This window comes from Vicugna pacos, chromosome 14 (assembly GCF_048564905.1).
Source record: "Vicugna pacos chromosome 14, VicPac4, whole genome shotgun sequence".
In the NCBI taxonomy this organism is placed as follows: Eukaryota; Metazoa; Chordata; class Mammalia; order Artiodactyla; family Camelidae; genus Vicugna; species Vicugna pacos.
The window spans coordinates 2,109,865-2,122,229 of NC_133000.1; the positions used below are offsets into that span (position 1 = coordinate 2,109,865).

A 12,365-nucleotide genomic window follows, 5' to 3' on the forward strand; every position below is an offset into this window, starting at 1 on the left:
TTGAGCAAGTATTATCCAGGCTCTGCTTTAAAACATGAGGGGTCATGTACCATATTCAAACCCAGAAACAGTCTAAACATCTTAGCATGAAACTAATTTTATTTTCTGAAATGTCAACACACATCCTCAGTTATAAAGAATTATTTAATATAGCATTTTAGTTAATTTCCTCAAAATAATTCATTTTGACTAATTTTAGTTATTATCAGCTCTTTATAACCATTGTTTTCAGTGTTCTGTTATTGGCATTTCCAAGAAAAACAACTGCTTGGCTAACTTTCAACTTACAAACACCTGAATGCTTTTTCACTTTGGAATGTAAGATGTATCCAACCACCTTTTATCAAAGCAGCCCTGCAGAACCTCCCCGACTGTGAAGTCGGCTGGGACCCGCCACGTCTCAGCAGGTGCCTGTGTGCGGGCGAGAGGGGCATCCCTAAAGGCTGAGCGCGCACTTGCGCTGGGCGCTCACCGTGGGTAGTCTTCTGAGGTAATGTAAACGACGTCTTGATCGGACACAGAGGAGGAGAAGGGAACAAAGCTGCCGTTCTGCAGAGGCAGCAGCTCCAGCCCAAGCAGCTCGCTGTAGGCGCGGTCGGCAAGCACGAACTCCAGGAGGTGCAGCTTCTCCGTGGCGCTGCCTGCGTGCGCGGCCTTCCGCAGCACCTGCCGCGTCCAGGCGGGCGTCACCTTCTGCACCGGCCTGGTGCTGGGAGCTGCCAGCCCGACGGCCGCGGCCACGTGGGCCGGCACTTTGACCACCTGCTTCCCGGAGCTCTGGAGGTAGCTGAGCACGGACTGCGTGTACTCCAGGCTTTCGTCCAGCTCGGAGAAGCATGCCTGCTCCAGCCTGACCCAGTGGCCGCTGGCAGAGTGAAGGACCGCGTGCTGGAAGAGCTCGCTGAACAGGGGCCCCAGCACAGGCTGCCAGTGCGCCCTGACCTGGTCCGTGTCGGGCCAGAGCCCGTAGACGCTGGCCACCGACAGCGGCAGGCCGGGGGGGCTCACCGCCTGCAGGCGTCTGATGGCATCCAGGACCAGGGCAGCATAGGCCCCTGGGACCACGCTCACGACGAGCAGCTCATTCCACAGGGCAGCCGGGTCCCTCCACTGGTCCAGCTCCCTCCACTTGATGCTCCTGCGGTTGTCCGTCAGGCCGAAGAACCCACTGACGTGAACCGGGAGGCCCGTCTTACTCTCCTCCCCGGGCGGTAAAGGAAGGAAACAGAAGGCTTTCCCTGAGAACCCGGACACTGCTCCTTCCTCTCCATCCTCTCTGCTTGATAAAGGCATGGCGATGCCAATGACGGGGACGAATTTCAGCTCATCAGCTAGCGAATCGAGTTTACTGCTAATCCCTCGCCCGCCCACACTGTTGCACACCAGCCAAGACGCCTCCTGCGCGCCCGTGGCACTCCCATCTTCTACAGCTATGTCTACAGGGTACGTCACAACGGTTACGCTGCCGCTGGGGATCTTCTCACAGTAGTCACTTATGGCGCCTCCCAGGATCTTCACAGAATCCGGCCGCTCACGTCCCAGGGCCCCGCCCTCACGAGCGCTCACTCTGAACACCAGCTTCTCTGTTCCACTGGCCTCGCGGACATATAAGGAGACATCCTGCACGCTTTTCAGAAAGAGCAGCACCGTGTCTGCATCTGCCTTGAAAGACTCAAACAACTCAAGAACCTTCTGCTTATCGTAGAGGTTGCTACTAAGCTGGGAGGGTTGAAGGCGAAGAGGGAAACGGAAAAATGTTCCTGGAAAACTGCCATTTATAAATGTTTCCTTGGTGCTTCCAAAAATCCCAATAAATGGTGCAAACTGGTCTGAAAGCTTGCTAATTTCTTTGCTATCATCTTTGAGATTCCAACATTGGCCTGATTCATGTGGACCAAAAAGAGTTTGATGAGGATCTAACATCCCAATCTGGTCACCACTGAAGATACAAGGAACATCTGAAAAGGAAAATTCAACAGTCATCATCAACTCCGAAATCTAATGGACAATTGTAATTCTAACCACCATGTATCATTACTCACAAAATGTTACACATGAAAAAGGATGGGCCACAAAATGATTCTAAACAGATTGATCTAAAAAGAAATTAAATTTAGCTTTGGGAATATAATTCTTTGAACACGAAAAATAATGATTTATTTTTTGATTCAAAAAGTACCAGGCATTGAGAGACTTTACATGGTTGTGAAAACCTAGGACATATCTTAAAATACATATTAAACAACTAAAATATGTAAAGTATCCGGATAATTACTCTGCTCCCCCAGCCATGTGAACCTAACTAAACAGAACAGAGTTGCATCCTATGCTCAAAATAAAAGCTTCAACCACAGATTCTCTGAAAAAGAGGGGAGAGAAAGAACAGCACAGGCGACTCCACCCACTGTGTGTGTCAGAGCGCGTGCACCCTGGACTGCATCTCAAATGGGCACCTGACTTTCATGCAACATGCAGGTCCAGGGATGTACACCTGTAACATTTATGGTCATCAACTGCAGGCCCAGTTGTCACAGCCAACTCCTAAGCTCTCAGGTGTTTTAAGTAGGAAATGTTACATCCATCAAGCCACCATGTCAGTCAACAATGTGGTCCTTTGTCCACACCCCCTTTTCCCCTCCCATGATTGAAGTTGTCAGGGAAACTCTTGATGGCTGTAAAGCGTGACTCATGACCTTCACAAATCCTCAGACTGGAAAACAGCACCCTGGTTAATACTGCCCCACATAAATGTGCTCATTCTCAAGCAGTGAACAAACCCACAGTGCAACACAGACGCTGGCAGTCGGCTGGACTGTCTAAACAGCTTGCTCTGGTACAGCGGCCCCCACACAAGTGTGCCCCCACAGAATCTGAGAACTAGCACATGTCACGGACCTGAGGGGTGACTCACATATATGAACAGTCATGTGTAACAGTTATATAATACTGTACTGATTTAACAAGTTTTATTATATAATATGTAATTAATAATACTTAATATATTAGTGTACATTATAATAATGTAAATGCAATTTTAAAAATAGGCTTACTATAAGTGGGCCATAGTGAGGGTGACCCTATGTCCCACTTGCCCAGGGCAGTTCCAATAATGTAAATGCAATTTTAAAAATAGGCTTACTATAAGTGGGCCATAGTGAGGGTGACCCTATGTCCCACTTGCCCAGGGCAGTTCCAATTCAGGCCACTGTCTGAGAATAATAGTACCTCTTTTACTCTCAGGAGTGGCCCAGTTTGGGTGATAAATTACATGGTCACACTAGCTACAGCTATAGCTCTGCCAGCACAATCCCTCCCTCTCCTACAAATTCAAAATGCAAAAATGGTTTGCAATTAAACCATATAACAAGTGTCAATTTCATAAAAAAAATTTTACCACAAAACTATAGTAAATACTAAGAGCTTTGATTCTAGAAGAAAAGCCATATACTCAGAGATACGTGTCTACCTAAAGAGTCCCAAGTATTTTCTATTATAACAATGAATCAGAAACCTCATATTCTTTCTAGAGTCCAAACATGATTTTAAAGTCACCGTTAAAATGCTTACAAGTTTAAAGACAGCGAGATTTTTATGAGGAAAACGAAAAACCAGAATCACTGTAAAGACCACTGTCAGTCAATACACTGGGCTATTGTACTTTCCTCTTCCTGTTATGCAAACACATGTGCAAGAAAATCTGTAAAAATCAGCTTGCCTGACTCAAAGATTTGCAGCGTAAACATTTTTTAGAGTAGTAATTTTGTGTGGCCTTCAGCACCTACATTTCAAACCTTACGTAAAATGACTTCATATATTATACTGATTCCACCAGAAATGATGACATTAACTTTTAGCATCACATGATAAAGATTCAGTATAGTTACCATTGTAATTTGAGAGAACTCAAGACACGCTGATATTTCATTGACATTTCTTGCCACTGACGGAGAACTTGGGAAAGATAGCTTTTAAAGCAGTAGCACCTCTGATGTTAACCAAATAAACTACAAAATATAGGCTAAAATAACTTTCAGTATCAAAACTGAAAAGCCAAATACTATACCTGTTATATGATAGACAGAATTAAACCCAATTCCAAATCTTCCAACCTTCAAAGGGTCGTCCTTCTTCCTGCTCCTTGCTATTTCCTGAATGCCATGCCAGTCCTCCGGGGTGAAAACCGCATTGTTGTACACGTAGAGAGCTGGCCCTGGACGGTACGACACACATGCAGGGGTGGACAAAGAAGTGAGCCACAGCGTTCAGCTCTCGGTCAAGAACTTTCTCTGTATAACATTGCTTATTTGACGGGAAGACGGAAAAAGTGAATGGAGTGACTGAATTCAGCATTACAGTTTGGTTATTTTCACAATAAAAACAGAAATACGAATTAATGGAGAAAAATTACAGGCAGAAGAAATATGATATTGTTGACCAAAAATCCAAAAAGGAAAAATTATGGTACTTAAGACACTCAAAACAGGGCAACCAAGAAAGTCAATCACAGTATACTACTTTGTAAAATTTGTTCCTAAATTGCTTGCTTGCTTGCTTGCTTGCTTATGTAAATGGAATTACTTGTAAATGTACTGAGAAGAGTTGCTATCCAAAGAAACCTTGTTAACATATTATTTCATGAGGTGAAAAATAATCCTTCTCACATGCCTATGAATTCAAGCACAGGTACGACAGTGTAGGCTACAGTCTGTTTTACAAAAATGGTGTGACTGCTATTTGCAAAGTAGTCAAAGCAGGGATACGAGAATAGCCAAGGCTTTTGTCGGCAGGACAAGCACTCAGAGGCCACTTCTGCCAACCCTCGGCCGAGGTGTATCCTCCCCGGGGGGAGCTCTGGAGGTCCCCGACTTCACGCCTCCTTCACTTGTGTCTCTTAATTAACTATACTCTTGACATCCTTAGTAAAGTGTGAAACTGGGTAAGATCTCTCGTTTTTCTTCATCAGATTAGACATTCTGAGCTTTTTGTCATCTCATCATATAAAAAGGAACTAAAGTAAGTTGAATTCAAGAGTTCTCATCTACAACACTGTCAGTAAAGGGAAAAGCTGCAACCCAAGAAGATGGTATCAGCCAAGACACTGCTCGCACCTGATCGCAAGAGAAAGACGCCCTCAAACACCAGCAGCGCGGAGGGCCCTCAAACGCCTGTCAATCAAAGAGCCCAAAGATCACGTCCACCTCCTTTTGTACGTCCACATTTTTTAAAAGCAGTTGATCTGACATCACTTTAAAGAGCCTCTCTCTAAGTATGCTTACATCCAAACTCAGCTAAACAATCTTATTTCAAACTTTTCTTTTAATGAGGGCTAGAAGCAAAACTTTCTACATATGAGATAGATTTTGGAAGTGAAATATTTCCAGGATCTTCTCACACTCTCACCTTTATGGTTTGATAGCACTCTCACAATATCCGTATGACACCAGACATAAAACGTCGTTACGTACGTGACCTGACGCAATCCTCCGAGAACCTGGGAGGAAGGCTGTGCTCTTATTACCAGTCAGTAGGTGCGCAGACTGCAGGTAAGCGAGGCCCAGCACTCTGCTTAGTCACAGTGAGTAAACATGAGGGTCAGAGCTGCCCCTCGACACACCAGTGCCCCGTGGAGATGTGTAACAGGGTAACGGAAGTCCCTCGTACCCACACTTGATATCTTACACCAATGATTACATTAAATCATAGCATCTTAGAGCCAGGAAACCTGACTGGTTTAATCCTCTCATTACAAAGATGAACCATGGAGGTGAGATGACCTGCCCAAGGCAGGAAGGTGGCAGGAGGAAAGACTAGAACAAAAACCTCCTGACGTATTACATCTCATTGCATCTCCGCGTGAAACTTAAAAATGCAACTTTCATATCACAAATGTGACCTAAGAATAAACATATTAGCTATAATAAATGCTAAATATTTAAATATTTAACAATAATGTTGTTATCCTCCTAAATCACAAAACCTCTTTTAAAAAATAAGCAACTCACATCTCTTTAAAAACATGTCCAGGCAAGTCTGAGCTGATCCTCCCTTTCCTCAATAACTTCTCCCACGTATAGTCATTCACAACCATCCTGCTGGCTTTATGCTGCACTGAAAGTTATGACTATTCTTTTCAACACAGCACTTCAGAGTGCAGGACTTCCGGAGCCCTTGTATTGGTTGTGGTTCTCTTACTGTCTTTTCTTTCATTTTCTTCATCCACTTCTCTCCAAATGCATAGAACTCTTCTATTTGGAAATGGTGTCCTTTTGTCTTGCTAACGATATAAAACACTTCAACAGAGTAAGAGGCTTATGTATTTACATTGCTTAATACTTCGAGTTTCAACATTTTCATTCTTTGGTCTGTAAAAATTCCAACTAGCAGAGATACCTGTCCACGAAAAGCAGAGAAAGCCTGAAGGAGTGGAGTTAAATATGCCAAGAAGTAAAGGACCAGCAGTAGCTAGACTGTTCATTAAGCACTGGACTGTAAGATACTAGAAATCAGACTAGTCCCTGACTGATGATTGGTTCTTACCCTGATACTGAGCCATGTCTTCTGACCAAAGGGTCTCTGTTCCATACTGAGTTTCATCGTACAAAAATTTAACTTCTGTGGCCCCAGCATCTTCTGCATTCTGAATCAATTCCTGGTCAAGAAATACACCAAAAATAGTAATATTTAATCATACAGTAATCCACTGCCATCTCTGTATATACCTCTAATATTTAAAAAGTAATCACACGTAAGGAAAGGAAACCCGCTATCTGCATCATCACCAAGACGTGAGAGGAACTGCTACAGAAACAAGGCAGCACGGCCGAGAGGACCACGAATCTTCTCCAATTATACACACCAAAAATGTGGTTTTCTAACTTGCTATCTCTTAGCTTCTAAACACAAATCCTGAAACTATTTACAACTCTGTCTCTTATTTACAGTCAACAATTTACAAAGCCTCCTTTCAAAAGAAATCACCCTATCTCCAAAAGCTGCACAGGATGCTCTTCATTCTCCGGTGGTTTCCAAAACAGACCTTTATTTATTACTCGCTTCCCAGACTTCCTTTCCCTTAGAAAACAATGTGTCAGTCTGCATGTGCTTTAGGATGCTAACTAGTATGCTGCATCCTGAAAATCTGACAGAGGAGCATGTCTCTCTCCTGTACTAAGAGAAAAGTTCCTTTGGGGTCAGAAACTGACTCATCATTTTCATAAAGAACGCAGTAAATTCCCGCTTTGGTGGATGGGGGGGTGAGTGGGTGGGTGGACGGGGAGTCAGGCTCTGTAACATAGAAAGGGAAGGGCAGACTACAAGACTCACACCCCTCACTAGCCTTACAAAGTCCCCCTTTCAACACCACAGTCACTTTGGTGCACCCACCAAAAGCATGCTGGGCTCTGGGCCATCAGGGGGGAGCTCCAGACTCTGAAATAAGAGTCCAACTCCTAGAGTCAAGACCATAATCATCAAACTCGGAATGAACTCCAGAGATACTATCCCTAGCTTAGTCTGAAGTAAGAAACAGGTGACAATTTCCTGGATGAGCCGTGACTTGGACCAAACCAAACCAAGTGGTTAAATGGATGGGTCTTTAGACATAATAATCCACCCTGTACTAGAACACGCATGGACCTCTAACTCTGAGGAGCACCATTTCTTCTTCCCAGCACTCTGAAGTCACTAGACACGGGGCAGGGGCGGGCAAGAGCACAGAGGACACACACTGATACCTCTCTACGGCAGCAGCAAAGCCCCTGCACTGGAAGGTGCAGCCGAGGAGCTGGTTTTGAGGCCAGGTCCGTGGTCAGCTCACCCAACACACACCAAAAGGCCGGGTAGGGGGTGCCCAATTCCACCTGCTGTTCAACCCCAACACGAACATGACCACACCTCTACCTACCTCCTCATCAGCTACCCAGTCTTCCTGTTTACACAACTGCCTACTTCTCACAGGATTTTAAGACCCATTCCCACTTCATTTAGTCTAACAGAATCCCTAAAATTTAGCCATCTTATTTACATTAGGATATAACATAAACTAATATTAAAGGTAGAAATAAAAGTTAAATAGGGAGCAAAATACCAGTTTAACTTACAAATGGCAGCACTTCAGAGGCTGATCTTGCTTGCATCTGGATAGCTATTTGTGATTTCTGTGCATTTTAGGGAGCAGAGGTGAAGAAAACTAGAGATAAAATCCCAAGTCCCAGGTTCCAATTATCAGTCTCAAATTGGACAAAAAAATTGGATGGGGTGACTCTTCTCAGGGGATCTCTTTCAAACTGATTCTGAGAAGAAGAGGCAATCAATGTGCCAATTTGCATAAGACCCTGGGCTAGTCGCTAAAATATCTCTGGACCTATTTCAGCAAACATCACAAAAGGTTGTGGTCTAAGGCTAGGTGATTCTAAGACTCCTATTAAATCTAAAACAGTCGAATTCACTAAAATATCCAAGGAACAAAACTTATACTGTGTTGGCTGGCACACAATGAGCAGAGTGGAAGGACCACACACCAGCTCTTGCCAACTCTGAAACGTTCTAAGCCCCTGCTCGTGACCACTGCCTCGTCCCCCAGTGGGGTCTCGCTCACGCACTTCTGAACTGATGAGACCCCACTAAATCCTACTTTAAATTTATTCTGCTTGCCTCTCTCTACCCCCATAACAACCCAGTAACAACACTCTTCCCATCTTCACTTTCCTGATATCTCAATATAAAAAGTTTTCAAATTAGCCCTCCATGAACCACTGATGTCTATTCTGAAAGATGGACTTACACTGCTCCACTACGTTGTCATTATTAAAGTCCCTCAAGATGCAGCAGTCCTCAAGCAGCATCTGAGCATGGCCATTTGCTACTGAAGGCAAGTTAAAGAGAATAAAGTGCTTATTCTCTAAAATTTTACCACCTAAACTAGAAAAGATAATAAAGGCTAAGATATGGAAGGTTTTAAACACAAAGTAATGAGAAAAAATGCTTAATAATTGATCTACTTTTACAATTAATTAAGGAGGTTTCTTATTAAGCTTAAACACAAAATATAATTTTTGCAATATCTTCCGTTATTACTTTCTTTTATGGCTGTTCAGTTTGCTTTTTTTATGAGTGTACTCAAACTGAAAGAATATATTGTAAATAGAAGTACTTAACCAAAATAATTATCCTTTTAAATAAACTCTGTCAAAAAGCAAACTTCTAAGTCCAGGGCAGTCAAGCAGGCATGGGCTCACGGCCCCTGGGTGTGGGCTTTGTATTATTTTATTTGGTCAGCTGGTTGGTGGTACATGAAATTCATAAAATTACATTATGTAATTACAAAAAATTACAAAAGTGTTCCTAGAGCAACACTGCTTGATTACAGCACACAGCAGCCGGGGGCTCCTCCGCCCTGAACCCTCATGTGGTTGTATATACACTGACTGCATCTCAGCCCAGCCCATCCAGCATGCGCACTGCAGGCGCAGAAGGACACAGGTACAGCCGTTCAAATCCAGAATCTCTGTCATGTAAATGCAAATAGAACCTCCCAGTGATTTTACCCCATCTCGTTTTCACTAGTGTGGATGCACACACGCACACAACTACCTACCTTAAGAATCTGTCCTCCTTCAGGATATCTTCTTAAAATATCCTTGAGAAAATCAACAAGTGGTGGAGTTGTTTGACCAAATCGACCTAAAATACAGAACACACTTAGAGTGACTTAGAAAAAAACTCCCCTGGCCTGCTACCAACGTGTTACCTGGTTCTAAGACAGGAAAATTACACAAGTTCTGACTTCACACGTCTCACTGCGGCACTCCGGCATGAAAACCCACCTGACGAAACAGGTCCGGCAGGACGTAAAGCAGATTCCATTTATCAAATCTCAAGATTTTTAATCAAACTACAAATTAGGTTTTATTAAAATGTTCAAAATATACTATATGTCACGTAAGATTATTAATTCAAAAATAAAGAGCATGGTGGTATTCTATTTGCCAAAGAAAATGAAATAAATGGCACCGTCTTGTGGGTGCTTAGCCACTAAATAACATGCCACAGATGGTGGCACTGTTAGGACATTCTTAAAATTCTCAAACTCAACCAGTGTTCTGGTTGTTTTGAAATTCAGCACGGTCACTGTCTCAATGGCTATCCAATTCAAATACACTAAGTCTTCCCCAAACTGGAGATTCTCAGAACTAACCAACCAGGTCACCTTCAGACAGGTGACACCAAAGTGGAGGGAAAGGGAGAGAAGTAATTTCTCGGATGCACGGAATAAAAAAAATCTGTTTATAAGTAAAAAAGAAATCTGTGCTTACAACAAAATCACCACTATACATTTATCTGCATCACTTTGGTACAACTAATCACCAAGACCAAGCATCCGCAGGACCAAGGCCATGGGGCTCTGCCCACAGACTGCTCCACCCCAGCCACGCTTCCAATTCGCAGGCTCCGCTCCGCCCACCCTCCTCTTCCTCTGGCCCCGACATCCCCTCATCGCATCCCAATGGTATGTTCTTTCATTTCACTTTTAAATCATGATCTTTATGTAACTGAAAATGGCATTTATTCCTGGTAAAGTCAATATTATACCTCCTCCTTTTAAGCCTTTTGATTGAAGGTTTACAAAAAGATGACCATTTTTGGAAGTCAGATCTCCAATCTTGATCCAGTCGGATAACTGAAAAAAAGAAAAGAAAATGTATGAAAAGCAATATAGTTCCTAATTCTGGAAAGTCAAAACTTTACCTCATTTTTTTCACTTAAGAAATAATGTTTGTTAAGTGTTCTTATCAGGAAATAAGCTGTTCTGAAGAAGTGAATATTCTAAAAAACAAAAATTTAGTCAAAAATTTTATTTAAAAATTAAAATGATTTTTCCTTAAATAATTACAAATAGGTAAAGATACACACATTTCTGCTTTAAAATACTTTAAATTTTTATAATGAATCAGGATTATCAATGTAAACAAAGTCCCTCTTTTGATCAGCATTTCCAAAGTGTATTACTTACAACAGAGCACCATGGGATTCAATAGATCTTAGAGAACCAAAAAAAAAGTTTTAAAATAGTTGGAATAATTTCGTTTTTAGGGCATTTAACATACCAGTATTGTGGTAACTTTCTAAGAAAGGATTAGACTACATGGTATTTCACAAATTTTAGCAGTAATTTTTTTTTCATTTATTTTCAAAGAGCATCTTATAAGTTATCGTTCCTAGAAATACACTGGAAAACCGCTTATAGTTGTTGCAATAAAAGAGGTGTGATGTGAAAGGGAAAGACAAGTGAGGACCCCAACCTCTGAGGCTGCTCTGGGCTGTAATGTTCCCAGCTGGCTGTCCTGAAAGAGGCCTTGATACTCATTCTCTGGTGACTATTCTGTCTCTCACGAAGGCAGGGTACAATGTGTGTGATCACGACCCACAGGAGCAAGGTAACAGAGAGCCTTTTTTGAAAAATGAGGTAAATAATCCAAAGCCAGACCCACTTCTCCCCCGCAGGCCACTCTTAACTGTTACTGTGGGGGTGACTTACAAGTCAACAGTCTGCAAAACATTACTCAAATGCTCACCTCAAGAACCACCTCTGTAACTTACTCTTGACAGAGGTGAAAGGCCTCGCTCGCCACACCAAAGCATCTCTATTTCCGACTGTCCGCCACACATCTCATACCAATACCCCCAGGGTTCCCAAAGCTCCTGCTGCCAAAAGGCGGCTTCACTAGTTTTCCTCCAGCGTTCACCTCCCATCTTCTCTGCATGTCAATTAACAGTGGCACCTTCTACCTGGTGGCTTCAATGGGAAAGCTCAGGGAGAAGCTCTCTCCCCCAAGTCCAGTTAATCCTCAGGTCCCAGCATGTCCATCCCCATTCCTGTCATACTTAACTTGCTCTTCCCATTTCCAATTACTCAGACTCTCAGCATCTCCTGGATGTTTATAACACTCTCCCATCTGGTCTCCTTACTGTCTATACAACATCTTCATTCTAGTCCCCATTTCTAGAATACAAATCTGAATACAGTGTTAACAGCTGTTACAGTTCCCAGTTTATAAAGCACTTTCACATACATATTCCCACAGAATCTTAAAGCAAGCCTGTAAAAAATTCCATGCACAGGAAGTATGGATAAGAATAATCATAACACTAATATTGTTAACAACAAAAATTTAGAAACAACCCAAATTCTATGACATATTCACACAGTGGAATGTTACACAGCAATGAAAATGACCTAACTAAACTACATAAATTTGGGTGAACTTTCATAACATAATATTGAATAAAAAAGCTAATTCCCAGTTGCTACATAGCATAAGCTTTTTACAAAGTTCACAAACAACTAACAGTAAACAGTGTATTAC

The 12,365-nt window shown here is 42.6% G+C and overlaps 1 protein-coding gene across 1 annotated transcript in view; it reads right to left on the reverse strand.

Moving 5' to 3' along the window:
* SACS (sacsin molecular chaperone) overlaps window positions 1–12,365 on the reverse strand; it is a 38,346-nt gene that overhangs the window by 22,720 nt on the left and 3,261 nt on the right. Inside the window, exons 3-7 of the mRNA XM_072975996.1 lie at window positions 10,591–10,678; window positions 9,596–9,681; window positions 6,538–6,649; window positions 4,064–4,210; window positions 473–1,958 (exon numbers count right to left, since the gene is read on the reverse strand). Of these exons, the coding sequence (XP_072832097.1) occupies window positions 473–1,958; window positions 4,064–4,210; window positions 6,538–6,649; window positions 9,596–9,681; window positions 10,591–10,678 (1,919 nt within the window). The remainder of the gene's footprint in view (window positions 1–472; window positions 1,959–4,063; window positions 4,211–6,537; window positions 6,650–9,595; window positions 9,682–10,590; window positions 10,679–12,365) is intronic.